At 34.6% G+C, this 16,192-nt stretch overlaps 1 protein-coding gene across 4 annotated transcripts in view; it reads right to left on the reverse strand.

The window, feature by feature from the left end:
- Positions 1 to 4,316: 4,316 nt before the first annotated feature.
- Positions 4,317 to 16,192, reverse strand: part of CD36 (CD36 molecule (CD36 blood group)) — an 81,542-nt gene continuing 69,666 nt past the window's right edge. For all 4 annotated transcript variants that reach the window (XM_037066165.1, XM_037066164.1, XM_037066163.1 and 1 more), the window contains 7 exons: positions 13,742 to 13,811; positions 12,208 to 12,395; positions 11,069 to 11,187; positions 9,424 to 9,497; positions 8,792 to 8,846; positions 7,652 to 7,816; positions 4,317 to 5,279 (listed from right to left, as the gene is read on the reverse strand). In XM_037066165.1, the coding sequence (XP_036922060.1) occupies positions 7,652 to 7,816; positions 8,792 to 8,846; positions 9,424 to 9,497; positions 11,069 to 11,187; positions 12,208 to 12,395; positions 13,742 to 13,811 (671 nt within the window). In that variant the 3' untranslated portion in view covers positions 4,317 to 5,279. The remainder of the gene's footprint in view (positions 5,280 to 7,651; positions 7,817 to 8,791; positions 8,847 to 9,423; positions 9,498 to 11,068; positions 11,188 to 12,207; positions 12,396 to 13,741; positions 13,812 to 16,192) is intronic.

Consider the following 16,192-nt stretch of genomic DNA (forward strand, 5'->3'; position numbering starts at 1 on the left):
CCCCCCCCAGAAGCTACCAATGCTCTGTAGCACAGCAGAGGAAGAACATTAAATTGCCACCCACAGGCTGGAGTGAAGTGGATGGGGACTATAGAGATAGTGCCCGTCCAGGGGTGAAGACAAAAGATGGAGCCTGTCATCCTCTGTGCCTGGAGAGTACCCCAGCAGGCCCCTAATGTGTGTTCAATAAGATGGCTATCCCTTGGGCTGACACTTTAAGATTGAAAAATGAGTCTGTTTTACATAAATTCTGGATGCCTCTTGACTGGCTACTTCTGAGCTGGTCTTTGGGTCAGGTGAGTCCTAGTGTGCAAGCCCTAAAGAGCTCTTTCTCAATGTGCTATAACCTAGTAGGTCTTACAGATGAGAGACCCACTGGCTTTTACAGGTATATGTTTTGGGAGTTCATTTCTCAGGTACGGGTCTTAAAAGCTGAAGTGTCAGATGTAGGGCTGAAATCCTTCATCATCTGGGAAGAAGCTCCAGGTGTTGAGGCCTCTCTTGAAAGTCTGTCACAGTGCCAGGGTGGGATTTATGGCAAGTTTGGGTCTTAGCCTCTGTTATCCTCTCCAATGTGCTTTTTGTTTGTTCATTTGCCCAAAGTGTAGGAGTTAGTCAGCTAGTTCTTATTTACTTTTTCAGAGGAAATTTTTGCATATGTAGCTACACATCTGGTGTGTCTGGTGTAGAAGGTGAGAGTTCAGGCTGATACTGTCTTAAGCTGGACCAGGGATGAAGATTCCTAAATAACAGAGTAAACATAATAATACAGCAAAAGAACACATTTCAGCCCGAAGTGATTTGCAGGAGAAATTTCAGAATCCATGTGATCCAACTGTCCATCGAATGGCTTGCTCCACTGTTATCCCTGTTTCTATTTGAAGTTCTACTAAACATGCTACATAGTGTATTCTGGTAGCAGGGGCAGGGTGAAAAGAGAATGCGGAGTGAGGAAAGGGGAATTACTAAATTAGTATGCAACACAGAGAACAAACTTATAGGAACCTTTATTTATTTATTTATTTATTTATTTATTTACTTACTTACTTATTTATTTATTTATTTATAGAGAGAGGGAGAGAAGCATTGATCAGTTGCCTCTCTCACATGCCCCATCTGTGGACTGAACCCACAGCCCAGGCCTGTGCCCTGACCAGAATCAAACTGGCGGCCCTTCCTGCAACACCCAACCAACTGAGCAACACCTGTCAGGGCAGGACCTTTATTTTTAAACAATCATTCATGAATCTTTTGGGAATCCTATTGCACCGTAGATTCTGATTCAGTAGGTATGGCACAGAACCTGAGATTCTGCATTTTTAACAAGTCTACAGGAGATCCTAAGGCTGTTGGCTCCGATTTAGTACAAAGGAAAATATGATAAAACATCGGTGCTTGTCCTAGGTTTGTCACAGTTCCCGTCATGAATGTGTACAGTGGAGCATTTCTGAAGTGTGTAAACATAAGCTTGCTAGCATTTGAGAACAGTTGCCAAAAGAATATAGGAGAAATATGTAAATAACCCACACATAGATAACAGCCACTATAAAGTTATAGTAGCAATAGTAAATAACATTGAAGTTAAATATATTCAAAAATTAAAAGTGAAAAGCAAAGTTTTTTAAATTAGAAAAGTATTTATAGGTATATTGTCAGAGATATTGTGGTCTCAGTTCCAAACCATTGCTATAAAATGAGTGTCGACATAAAAGCAACTTGTAATCTTTTTGCTGGTGGAGGGGTCTTGCCTTTAATTCATTAAAAAATGCAACATCTGAGGAATTTCTGGCCAAGATGGTGGTGTAGGGAGAAATGCTGCCCTTCCTCGCACAACCAAAAGAAGATAACAACCAATTTAAAAACAAAAAACAATCAGAACTGCCAGAAAAGCAAACTGCATGGAAGTTCACAACCAAGCAGTTAAAGAAACAGTCATAAAGACTGACAGTGCCACAAGGCAGTGAAGACGGTTGCCCCACCATGGCAAATATCTAAAGCTCTGCCCTTTACAATGTAACAGGCACACTGAGACAAAGGAGTGTCACCAAAATGAAAGGACAGACCAAAACTCCAGAAAAAGAACTAAGCGACAAGGGAGATAGACAACCTATCAGGTGATGCAGAGTTCAAAACACTGGTAATCAGGATGCTCACAGAAATGACTGAGTTCAGTCACAAAGGGAAGGAAGAAATGAAAGCTGGATACAAAGTGAAATAAAGGAAAATATACAGGGAACCAACAGTGAAGGGAAGGAAACTGGGACTCAAGTCAACAATTAGGAACAAAAGGAAGAAATAAACATTTGATGAGAACAAAATGAAGAAACAAGAATTCAAAAAAAATTAGGAGAAGCTTAAGAACCTCTGGGACAACTTTAAGTGGTCCAATATTCAAATCATAAGGGTGCCAGAAGAAGAGGAAGAAGGGCAAGAAATTGAAAACTTATTTGAAAAAATAATGGAGAATTTCCCCAATCTGGTGAAGGAAGCAGCCTTCCAGGAGTCCAGGAAGCTCAGAGTCCCAAAGAAATTGAACCTAGGGAGGGACAAACCAGACACATCATAATTTCATTAGCCAAGATTAAAGATAAGGAGGGAATCTTAAAAGTAGCAAGAGAAAAGGATACAGTTAACTGCAAATAAGTTCCCATAAGGCTATCAGCTGACTTCTCAAAAGAAACCTTACAGGCAAGAAGGGGCTAGAAAGAAGTATTCAAAGTCATGAAAGGCAAGGTCATTTCACATGGAGAATTATCAGCAGGGAAGGTGCAGGGAAAGAATGGGGGAAAAGGTACAGGGAATAAGAAGCATACATGATAGGTATAAATTAGACAAGGGGGAATAGTATAGAATTGGGGAAGCCAAAGTACTTGTGTGTATGATGCATGGACATGAACTAAGGTGGGGAATGCAGGAGAGTGGGGGTGCAGGGCAGAGGGGAATAAAGGGGAGAAAAATATTGGGACAAGTGTAACAGCATAATCACTAAGATATACTTTAAAAATAAAGTATTATTTGAATACACAAAAAAATTGAAAATCACAACTTCTGGGAAGCATGATAAAACGAGATATGCCTGTGGTTTCACAAATACCTAAATATGCAGCCACAAAACAAAAAAAGCATGTATGTATTGGATACAAATATAAAACACTCATGTTTTAGTTCATTCGCTCAGATGACTTCAAATAACTCAGAAAACCCAATCATAGGTAATTCTGTTGATCTTTACAGAAAAAAAAAATGAACAGTGATTATTTAAGTACAGTTCAAAATTCATTTAGAATGGTAGATAAGCCAGAAGCGGGGGCAAATGGAGAGCAGCCAAAGTGTCACAAGCATTTAACTTCAACCAGAAACACTGAATTATCAGTGAGGACATACCTAAAACAACTTCAGCTAGAAAGAGATTGTACAACTCTGACACTGAAAACATGTGAGGAGATTGACAGATTTCACACATATAAATCCAAACACAAATATCCTGAATGTCCAGAGTGAATCTTCAGGGAAAACTGTTTTCTTCCTGAAATGATACTCACTTTAGTTATTTTTTCTGCTAAAATCCAAAAGCTTTGTTCTCTTTCTTCATGCACTTGTCACCAACAGTAAGCATGATGTATTTGCAGGTGCTGTAGGTTCTCTAACTTATGTTAAGCCCTTCGCCCATGCTATAGATTTTCAAACTTGTTATAAGCAACAATTATAGCCTGGTGGTGGTTAAACATAGCTTGACATGAAAACATCACTGTCTTAGGGGGATATGTTTTTCCACTCCCAATTAAACGGGGAGATATAAGTCAGTATGCTTTGAGTACCTTTCAGTTTCCAAAACATCCATCTGAATTGGAGGTATCTTCGTTGGGGTTTTATTGTCACCCTGTAAGCTAACATGAGAAAACAAGTAATTCTTAATTTTAGTATGCAAACAAACCAGTGTCTATAAACCTCTGTGTGTAAAACACAAGACAGAACATGAGCCATCTTTTTTTTCTATGAGGATATTTTCAGGAGAACTGGTACTCTGCAATAAGTAAACTCCTGCTAAAGAAAGTAGGATTACTTAATGTCTGACAAACAAGGAAGATGTTCACAGTCTAGGACTAAAGTCACGCTGCTATAAAGTATGAAACCAAATATCTTTTTGCTTTTCCTTCAGTTGACTAAAATAGCCTAGGGCAAGATGTCAATATTGAATTAGAAAGAATATTGCAGAAGGAAATGTGGATTCATAAAGAAGTATGGATTCAAAGAAAATACTTCCGACATAAAATCCGGGTAAATGTTTTGTGGCACAACAGGAACTAGGCAAAGTGTAGGAGTTTATGGAAGAACATCTTTTAATGGTTGAAATCAGTGTTTCTGAGGTGACTATAAAGGCAAAAAAAAGTTACAACAAATAACTATTAATGCAGTCTCTTCTTTGTCGTGTTTCATGCAATAATTCCTTTATTCTCATTTACATCTTTTAATACTACACAGCACTCTGCAGTTGTGAAGTATAGGTTGTAAAAAGATCAAAGTCTACTCAGAGTTCCAGAAGAGCTGCAGAATGTGGAAAATGACAAAGTCCTTATTATGCAGAGCCAAAATTGCAAAAAAAAAATGACTTGTATTTGCATAATCAGTGACAAAATAGAAGCCCATGTTGTTATAAAGTAAGAACATAATTATAATGCTTGCTGTCTGCTGTACAAAGAATTTCACAGAGAAAGAAACTTAAGTAATGTATAATAAATGACTCAGAAGCTAATAATTTATTTTCCATTTTTAAATGTCTTTCAAAAATAATGGATGCTCATGAGATGCAATGTACTAGCAGGTCCTGGGGTCTGCTGCACCTGAACAGGACGTCACCCGAGAGGGACAGTGTTTTCCCTTGAAGAAGATAAGAGTTCAGGATCCAGAATTTGTTTAGAATGTCCACTCCTTTGCTGAATTTGTCTCCAGGGAACCAATTAGTGAGTTGGTACCAGATAAAAATAATTGGTTTACACTTGATCCTGGTCCATAGACACTGAAATCAATCCGACTGTACTGTCCACGATACACTGTAAAATGTGCTGGTTTCTTGCTCATATTGTGGACTTTAATGACATTTTAATCCTTCAGAAATGCAGTGCGGCTTATTGCAAAAACGAATAGTGCCACCATGTCTTCAACTATAAGATTAGGTTTGGTTTTGTAAAAATAAAGCACATTAAATCTTCATTTTGTAGGTCAGTGTTAACAAAGGTCCTGATGTTGCTGGTACATAGATGCAAAGGCTTATTTGCTGTCTAGAAAGTAGAAGAAATGTTACTGTTTATCAGAAAGCACTGGGGGGAAAAACAGGTAATACTCAAATTTCACATCGCCAAGAAACCACACTTTCTGTTATTAAGCCCAATTCATCAAGCTGCAGAGAAAAGTTCTCTGGTAGACTCCAAAGATAAGACAATACATGTTCCCATTCAAGAAGGATGAGCTTCTCAACTCTCAAGACCTACTACGTGTAGCCAGACAAGGAGTGCTAACTAGTTAATGTGCTCCAGACAAGCATTTCTGCTCTTGGTTCTCCCTTAAGACCACTTTCCCTTGAGAGGCGTATATACTCTTACTTTTGAAATAACTGTTTGCTTATTCTCTTTGTGATCCATTGAATAACATTACTCTTCAGTTTCACCATCCAATCTTTTATTTTATGTTGTATCTCTATCTCCCGTTTTTCCGATTGCTTACAAATCTTCCCAAAGGCAAAATTTTACAATATTTGAAACGGAATCTTGTTAAAGAAAATACACATCTCCTGTGAGTCTTCTAAATCTAGTGAATCAAGTCATCTTCAAAGAAAACATTTCTCTCTACTTCTAAAGGAAAAAATAAGGCATGTGGGAATCCAAGGAGTCTGACATTTAGGGCTCATTAAGCAGTAACAAAATTTATCATAAAATGTTAATAAAGAATAGTTACTAAAAATTGTAATTACTATGCTCTCTTTTGAAAACATGCTTTACCACTAGAACATATTTTTATTTTTAAATTTTTATTTAATTATTGTTCAAGTATAGTTTTCTGTCTTATATTCCCAGCCCTGCACACCGCCCCCCCCCCTCCGCCCCAGTTTTTAAAAAATTGTTTAGTTTTCAGTGGGTTATTTTATCTATTACATAAATGGTTATATGAATACTCTGTTTAATCATAAAATTTATTGCTGAGCTAATGGTCTTAGAGGTGTTATTTTCCTAGACACAAGCACTGAATCTCACCAAGAAAAAGAAAGAAAGAAAGAAAGAAAAATGCTGGTCTGAAAATTCTACTTTACAAAAATCATCAATTTGACTGATGCACAATTTGAAAATGGACAATTCTGCAGTGTTAAGTTTGCAGTTTTCTAGAGTTTCTGCAGAAGACAGAATGGGTGCTGATGAATCCCTGGCTATTGGAAACTCATGAAATTGTATAAGGTATCAGATGTGATAGTATGTGTAACATATTTGGCATAATCTTGGCACATAGGAAAAGTTCCATAGTTAGCAGCAGCTCCAGAATCTCTATGTAAGACAGCTTAGCACCATCAGTCTGATTGAAAGTAAAGGAAGAAGATTTGTTTTGAGTTGTGGTTTTTAAACAAGTGTATTGCTTTTATCTCATTTTTAATGTGCCTGGGAAGGGAGGGCTGGTGAACACTATGGGTGAAGTGAAAAATTCTCCCCCGCAGGACATATCAATGGCACCTATAATTATTTTTAAAAAGGCTTCCACTTAGGGAAGATAGGATCAGACATTCATTCCTGTTTACGTACAAGGTGACATGGACCCTAATATCTAAAACAGAGGCCTGAACTACCTCTACTCAACTCAAACACTGTCCACATTTACATGATTTTTCCTCTTATACTCTGAGTAATTTAGTTTTACTGTGCTGAACACTATTTTCTTCTATTTCCTTGTGCTGTAATATTAAAATTTTAGCTCATGAATTTTAACTGGTCCACTGGCTTCCATATTAAACATCCAGGGTACACACCTTGGTTTTGGACAGTGCATGACCAGCCTGTCTATATGTAGCAATCCTGTATTTATATTATGGTCATCTTCATTTTGAATTTCATTTTATGTCCGTGTTTACTCACAATGGCATATTTTATCTCTATCATTTATTATTGAGTTTTTAGTTCCTTATTAATTTCTAGCTTAATTGTCTTTTTTCCCTTGTAGATTTTAATCTCCCCAATATCTACCATTTTCAATTTTATAAGAGCTTTTCTTATCAACATGTTAAATTATTTTTGATTTTTAAAATAATTAACTAGAAATTATCAATAAATGAAATCAGTATTTTGAACAAAACTATGTATGTTGTAACTTTTCAAAGGTGACAATTTTATTTTTATCCCTTTCCTCTCAGAATAAAGATGTAATATAGTGATCTGCTTGATATTCATAGGTATTATTTACTCATTTAGTCTTCATTTATATCTTCATTTATAATAAGCACCTCAAAACTTCAAAGACATATTTTAAAATGATAATTGTCCAGACAGCTTCTGACATGTCCAGAAAGAGTTACAACCTCATTTATAACCCCTATTTGATAAAATGGAAACAAGTAACAAATAAAATAATGGTACTGAAGCAATATACATATATATATTTAGTATATACTTACTTATTTTGCATTCTTTGATCTGTATGCACAGTACGAAATCATGAAAGCAACAAACATCAGCATACCAACACTGAGTAAGGCAATTTCTACCGCATTGAGGAGTTTTATTTTTCCAGTCACTTTGCTTCTGAACATCGCTGCCTTCTCATCACCAATGGTACCAGTCTGTAATCAAGTTAATAATTAGCATTATTTGTGTAGATCAGTGGAGCAAAATACTTAAAATCTTCTTATGTATCACTCTTTTCTCCAAGCACTCATATAGGTGTTAGTCATCTGTATCTACAAGACAAGCCACTGAAATCCCCTTCACTTGTTAAAGAAGGCAATACGTGCCAAGGTAAAATACGGAGTGAAATATAATCTCCTCCTTTTAGATGTGTTCTCTGGCACTCCACAATATACTGGTCTCCACTGGTCTTTAGAACTGTCTTAATGAAATCCTTCACAATTTTACAAAGGATATTTCCTAGTGACAGAGAAAAATGACAAGGGTCTACTATTTCATTCCCTCTAAAGACTTACATAATATATTTCATAATTCTATGGCTAATCAATTTCATTTGTTTACACTAAAAATAATCGCGAAGGCAATAGGAGAGAAACCTAAACCTGCTCTAACCTGGTTTCTTTAAGCTTGGTTAGCTTTTATTAACTATAATATTCAGTAAGTATTGAATTGTTTGTAATTAGATGAATTAAATGACTCCTAACACAAGTACCACAAAAAGGAAAAAAATGCTTAATAGGTGTATTTTGAAAATAAAATGATAAAAAAGTGCTTCATCTTTCTAAAAGTAAACTGAAAACGAACACAAATTTGGTACTTTTGTGTGGGTTGATTCTCTCAAATAGCTATAATTAATAATATATAAACTCATCTATATAGCCAATGAAAGCATACAACTTCAAATACTATACATATACAGCATGGGGCAAAAGTAGGTTTATAGCTGGTTTGTATGAAAAATAATACAATAATTAATAAACAATAACATGAGAATAAACTCTCTGTTTCAGGTACTCACAACTGTAAACCTTTCTGCCTCACCCTGTATATTCAATTTTGAAAAATTAAAAGCATGTTTACATACAACAAGGTTTACTATCTTTAATGACTCATAGATCAAAAATACCAACCTCATTAAGCCAAAGAATAGGCACTACATAGTTCCTATTCAGACGCTTTAAAGCCCTGTAACATACATAAAAAATAAAAATGTTATTATATATATATAACAGAAATTTTAGTAATTATCATTGTAAAAATATTCAGAAATTAGTTGTTCTTGCAACTTAAGTTCCTTGATTTTTGTTCCCTGTAATGAGTCTTGTAAACTTTAATAAGGCTGTTTCTCAGACATCTTTCTTTCTAAAAACCTTTATAACACAGATTTAAAATTAGATTCACTTTTTCTAAGCATGTATTTTCCCTTTAAACAAATTGTACTCACAATTTGTTATTGTGAGTTATTGGAAGTGTGTATTCTAGAAACTATTGTCATAGAAATATTTGGAAAGCTAGCAAAATGAGAGGTGCCACCAAATACTTCAAAACATTCTAAAGTATACATAAATATTATTTCAGTGAATCCCATATATACTTCTAAATTACAAATGAAAGTTATAAGCATTTAATAATTATTATTTAATGACATTCAAGCGAAAGAGAAGTTGGATTTATTATTTCCATTTACTTTCATAGATTCACTCATATTTTTACAAGAAAACACTAAGCATCAAATACGGATAACCTTGGTCAAGAGACTTACTCAATTTTTTTTGCTGGCTTGACCAATAAGTTGATCTGCAGCCGTTTTGCAAATTGTAAAGTGAATCCAGTTATCTAAAGAAAGAACAAACTAAAATTATTAACGTAATTTAAAAATATCTTTTTATAATATCCAAAATGTATTTCTATTGCTATATAGAACTTAAGGTGAAACTGTTTTCTTGAGACTTGTACAATGTATTAAATACTTAGTTGGACATACTAAATATTTCCTATATAACTATCTATAATCCCATCAGCTGCATATGCATACAGGTAGGCACCTGCACACACGTGCACACAGATGTGCACATACAAGTACATACACATAGAACTCCTTTGCCTAGCCTAATTTCAAGGTTTTAGTTAGATTTGTGATATTTACCAGAAATGGTTTTGGAGAATCAACAACAATATTAGTTCTGAAACATAAAAGCTTATTCAGTTTATGTCGTTCCTAAACTATGCATAGTCAAATACATACTCAGTGTGAGTCTGTGCATCATCAGTTTAATAATATTGTCATTATTTAAAATAAAATATTACTATTAAAATTCTGGCCTTTCATTTAATTTTTAAAAATGGAAATACAGAAGCAATTTAAAAATTAAAACCATGTGCTCATAGGATTTTTTGTATTTTGATACTAAGTATAATAATTCTTGCCCCAAATTCATACACATACCCATAAAGTCTCCTTTGATCCACATACTATATTGTCTCTTCACATAAGCAATACTTGTAGTTAACTATAAAATAAGCATAGGCCCTGGCTGGCGTAGCTCAGTGGATTGATCGCGGGCCTGTGAACCAGACGATCGCGGTTCGATTCCCAGTCAGGGCACATGCCTGGGTTGCAGGCTGGTTCCTTGCAGGCTAACTACCAGCAGGGGATGCACAAAAGGCAACCATACATTGATGTTTCTCTCCCTCTCTCCTTCCCTTCTAAAGATAAATAAATAAAATCTTAAAAATAAATAAATAAAATAAGCATAAACTAACAATTTATAACAAACTGTTTTAAGCCAATTAGAATTATTCCTATGAGGGATACTCCTAACCTATTAACCATTAAAAGTGCTTAAAAAATTCTTTATTTTAAAAAAGTAAATTTTTTTGCCATATTTTGCTATGTATAATGTGCACCCATGTACTAGTACTACCCGTGTGTAATGTGCATCCTTATGTTTCCCTCAAAACTTCAGGCAAAAAAGTATGCATTATACACAGCAAAGTATGGTAAATTTCTTTGATTTTTTTCTATTGCTTTATAACATATCAATGTATTTTTCACTGAAATAAAAGTACTAATCAAGATTGTGATTCAATAAATGTGATTGACAAGGAGATAATTTATTTTTTTCTTTAACTATATTTTTAAAAACAATATTAAAGCCCTGGCTGGTGTGGCTCAGTGGATTGAGAACGGGCCTGTGAACCACATGATCACGGTTCAATTCCTAGTCAGGGCACATGCCTGGGTTGCCGCCGGTTCCCAGCGGGGGACTCACGGCGGGGCGGGGTGGGGGCAGCCATGTATTGATGTTTCTCTCCTTCTCTCCTTCCTTTCCCCTCTAAAGATAAATACATAAAATCTTAAAAAAAAACAATATTAAAGAAGGCAGATCAATGGTATATTTGCTTACAGGTTCAACATCTAAGTATGTGCTGTGTTCTTCTTCAACAGGGTTGAGACCAACAATATTTTCTGAAATTTCAGGACTTGCATGTAGGAAATGAGGAAGTGAGATGATCACGGGTCTTCCTGAAAACGAGTTTTAAAAATAATTAGAGATAAATCACTTTCCTCATTTCACATACCATTCATAAAAGAGTCCTTGAAAAATACAACTTCTTAAATTTAAAAAATGCGTAATTGTGTTTGAACACAAATTTCGGGGGATGAGGGTGAAGACTTATAACATCTGACTACTATTGTACAAAAGTAAAATATAAAATTCTGAATCATCCTATTAACCAGTCAGTTGTTTGTTCCTTAAGTGTTAATTTTAATATGTCAAGTTTAGCTGATGAACAGTTTCAACCATATATGTTCATGTTGTGGGCAGTAATATTTCTATGGATTGAGAATTAATTAATTTAAGAGGTTTTTCTTTCTTTATTCATACTTCTCCAACATGAAGAAGGTGAGTAAAACAAGATAGATCCCAAATTATGTGTAAGTCAACTTTTGTCTCAGAAACATACTAAAATATATATTTATTATTATTTACTGTTTTCAAGAAAAGAATAATGGAAGATGCATACATTGGGATGCTCAGAGTATTTTGGGAATTATTTTTCTTTTACTCTAAATCTTAAAAGCACAAGTATTCTATATAGCAAAGGAAACCATCAAAAAATAATGTAGAATGGGGAGAAAATATTTGCAGACCAGATACCTAATAAGTATATAGAATCTAAAAATCCAAGATCTACAAGGAACTCATACAATTCCAAAAAAAGAGCAAATAAATAATACACCAATACATACATAAATAACTTAATTTAAAAAATATAAAAGAGCCTAAGCAGCCATTTCTAAAATAGAACATGGACATATTAGTATGGTTTTATCTAATAATTTTTGCAGCACTGAAATGCAATCGGAACCTCAAACACAACACAAAATCAAAATAGAAATTTCGTACCATCACCCTTACTTTCTGTTCTTATTGCATTCTCACCTTAAATTTTTGGTGGAAAGGGACCCTGGGTAAAGGTAGTATTTTAAAGAATGCTGTAAATTATTCCACACACTGCAGTATTGAGAACATTTACTCACCTTGTTTGCATTTGCTAATGTCTAACAAACCAGAATATGTACAATTATTTGTGGTCTCTTTGTTTAGGCAGAAACAATGGTTATCTGGATTGTGAACTGGAGATGCAAAGGCCTTGGATGGAAGACCAAATCTAAACACAGGAATTCCTTTCAGATCATGTTCGGCTGTGAAGACAGCATAGACGGACCTAAACACAGAGAAGACAGAGCTTCATTCCAGGGAACTGAACTACATTCTGGAGATTCACTTTTTCTTATTTTTAGATTTATATTTTTGCTTTAACTTAGAAAAATCCAATACACTCATTAGAGTTCCTTATTTAATTCTTTTAAAAAAAGTTCTTATGAATTTTTAAGGCATACCAGAACCCAATATCTTAGTATGGGCTATTTTTACCTTTATTTTCAAAAGCTTCTAAGAATAATTTTTGCTTGTGAAGTACCATGGTGTATTGATACTAAAGCCATTTCTCATAATTTATTTTCTTTATAGATTAAATACTTACCTATACTTATCTATATGACTGCCTCAAATCATTTTTTTCTGTGTGCAGTGAAATAAAAATAAAATGTCTGAGGCCCTGTCTGGTGTGGCTCAGTAGATTGAATGTCAGCCTGCTAACCAAAGAGTCACTGGTTCGATTCCCAGTCAGATCACAGACCTGGGTTGCAGGCAGGTCCCCAGTTGGGGGCCTGAGAAAGGCAACTGCATATTGATATTTCTCTTTTTCTCTTTCTCCCTCCCTTCCCCTCTCTCTATCAATAGATTCTTTAAAAAAAAATAAAATGTCTTTCAAAACCTTCATGGAGAGAAAGGGCACTTGCTTGTAGTAGAGTGTGCATGTCAGTACTTGATATATTGTATCCTATAGTCCATCACATACCAGGTGTCCACCATAACCCAGGTAATGTGCTGGATCTCAATAAATAGTTTTCCAATCTCCATATAACTCAATATGAAGAAATACTGCTCTCTTCAATTTTACAGATAAGGAAAAAGTTCAGAGGTTGTAAATATTTGCTCACAACCACACAGACTTTGGGAACAGAGCTAGGATTCAAGCATATTGCTTTCGGCTCCAATATTGTGTGGTATCTACTAGGCCCCGTCAGTTTGAAAAGACACTGTAGTAGAGGTAGAGCACACTAATCAACATAGTTCTGTGAGTGACATTGAATTCTTTGGACATTTTTAGAAATACTGGGCATGGAAGGCTAGATTTGACTGTGATTAAACATAACACTAGTTTAGTAAAAGAAAGAAAGAGCTCTGGCTTAGAAATAATAAAAGAATGATTTATATTATGCAAAATACCCTACTGCATCCTTTAATTTTTATTGTATTTTATTTGTTTATGCTATTAATAAACACATTATTATTTCCATATTGTATTTATTCTTAATAAATCAAGAAAAGTTTTACTAAGTGCACCTCATTTTTCTCAAATAGTATTACTAAGTATGAGTTTCTTCTGTATTTTGTTACCTGGAGTAAAAAAGCTCTGACAGAAATATATCAGTGTCTTGGTCTTACCTGCAAATATCAGAGGAAAAGAATTGTAGAACCCGAGTCTTCTCAACAAAAGGAGGAAATGAGGCTGCATCTATTTAAAAATTAATCCAGTGGCAAGGGATTAGATGTAATGTGTGTCCCAGAAAATACTAGATATCTCTACTCCAGCATGAACAACTAAATAATAATGCAAATGTTATTTGTAATTTTTAAAACTCTCTAGTAGCCACATTTTTAAAAAATAAAAAGAAGCAAGTATGTTTTATTTAACCCAATATATCCAAATATTGTCATTTAAACATGCAGTAGAGTCGCACCATTGTTACCATGCGATTGATTTAGAATTCCTTTCTGGTTTGCATTATGCATTTTATAGTAATTCATTCATCTGCTCTACGGGCTAATTTTTTTAAAATCATGTTTTAAAGTTCTCTCGTTACACAGAATTTTTGTAAATGGTTTGGAAATATATCCATTAAGTTAGAAAGGACGTTTTTGAGTTTACTGAATTTCTGCTGTGCTGATGCTCTATTGTACACACTGGGTATACGACGAAATCAAGAAATAATCCCTCTGTTGCCTCCTTAAGTAAATATCACCAAGGTGAGCTACCACTGAATGTTTTTATTTAAAATGATAAGTTCTGTCCTTCAATTATGAAATTCAGGTTCTTTTTCTGCTAAGTCTCCAACCTTATGACGTCATTGCCTTTCGTTTATATGCTTGAGATAAGTAAAATATAACAAGATCACAGTGAACTTGATCCTCACATTCAGAAAATTGGATATTAAAGATTAGCTTAAACTCCTCAGATAGGTCCCTGAATAGGCATTGTCCACAACTGCCTTCCTAACACCTCAACCATGAAAGAAAAATAATGCATTGAAAAGCTTTAAAAATCTATCTGAAATATCACTGAAGATGATATCCTAATAGTACCATGGGCCATGACTGCCAAAGACAGCTGATATTAAAGGGCTTTAAAAAACATTTAAATGTATATCATTATTCTTATTTTATATCTCTTCAAACTTACTGAAGAAGGTAGAGGAAGCACTTTTAAATTATGATGAAAACACATTGGAATTTCTGTCTCATTTCTCTCTTTTTCCCTAGTGCCATTTACCAAGAGTCTATCTCCCAGGTGTCACATGAGAGTACCCTGCACTCTCCGATTTACCTCCACTCCTGGTTTGTTTTACTTCTGTTTTCTTCTTGGATACTTTAATTCCATGCCATTTGCTCATTTATTTCTCCTATTGTCACTAATGATTTCTCTAGCTCCTCTTTTAAAACTTCTCTACTTCTTAGCTTTGGACAGAAGTGTTTAATGACATTTGTTTTTCCTAAAGCCAAAAAGGATCCTTTAGCATTTAGGATCAGCACGGCGTATTTCACTCTGCACTAAGACTGGAGCATTATACTCATGCAGATATAGAACTAGTAGTATTGGCACACTTTACAATTTATCTGCAGAAATGCTTTACTTAGAAATTTCTTCCTTTCTTTCATTCACTTCCATGTCTCAAAGCTTTACAAAGCAAACCTAAGTGTTTTTCCCCCTGTTTTTCTGTAGGGAAGTGATAACAACATTAAATAAAATTGCCCAAGTCAACAATATGTTAGTATCCCTTGCATTTCCTTTTTTAGTCCCTATTTTTGGCATAACTTTGTATTTAATGTTCGTCTTTATTATATTGTTTTTCCACAGGGTATTGACTCACCAGCTTTGTAAACATCATTCTTCTGCCTCCACTTCTTAGTTGTGAAAAGCTTACCTCTGACTTTAATTACTCATGGTATTCAATCCCCGTTGCTCTTTAAAATCTTAATTCTTAAATTAATAGGCATTTGTGTACTTTGCTTTTCTTCAAGGAGTACACTCAGCCATGTCTAACCACACTATAAGTTCATAGTACTGTCTTTTTCCCAATTCTAATTCAGAATGTCCATCTTTTCACACATTTGTCATGGCTCATAGACATCTAACCTTGTTTTATGTTTTTGTTTTTTCTCTCAGAATGACCACCTTATTCAAAATAGATAGCTCTGTCTTGCAACTTCATTGCTTTTATCTCAGCTTGAAACCTCACTTGGAATTATGATTTATCTTCTGTAATTATTTTGGTATTTTTATATTTTTAAATTCAGTTATTACCTATACAGTATTTATAAAAGATGTGAACATAACCAGTTGTCTAAGTTTTTTTTTTAACACCTTACTTCTATTGCCAGAGAGGAAGCTCATTAAGTACAGTTTCTACAAAGCAAATATGTCCCTAGTAATTCAATTAAGGTTTATCCTTGAGGGTTAGTCTTTAGAAATTCTATCACATTAAACAGATATTTACTTAACCTATATAAGAATAGCAAGTCTGAAGTATGTTCTGGGGTTATAAAGACAGGTAAACACATAATCTAATCTTCAGAATCCTGTGGGTATTGGTGGTGAATTTGTGGGAGAAGAATGTG

The sequence above is a fragment of the Sturnira hondurensis genome, unplaced genomic scaffold (assembly GCF_014824575.4).
Source record: "Sturnira hondurensis isolate 20B ecotype Veracruz unplaced genomic scaffold, ASM1482457v3 Scaffold0016462, whole genome shotgun sequence".
NCBI classification, from domain to species: Eukaryota; Metazoa; Chordata; class Mammalia; order Chiroptera; family Phyllostomidae; genus Sturnira; species Sturnira hondurensis.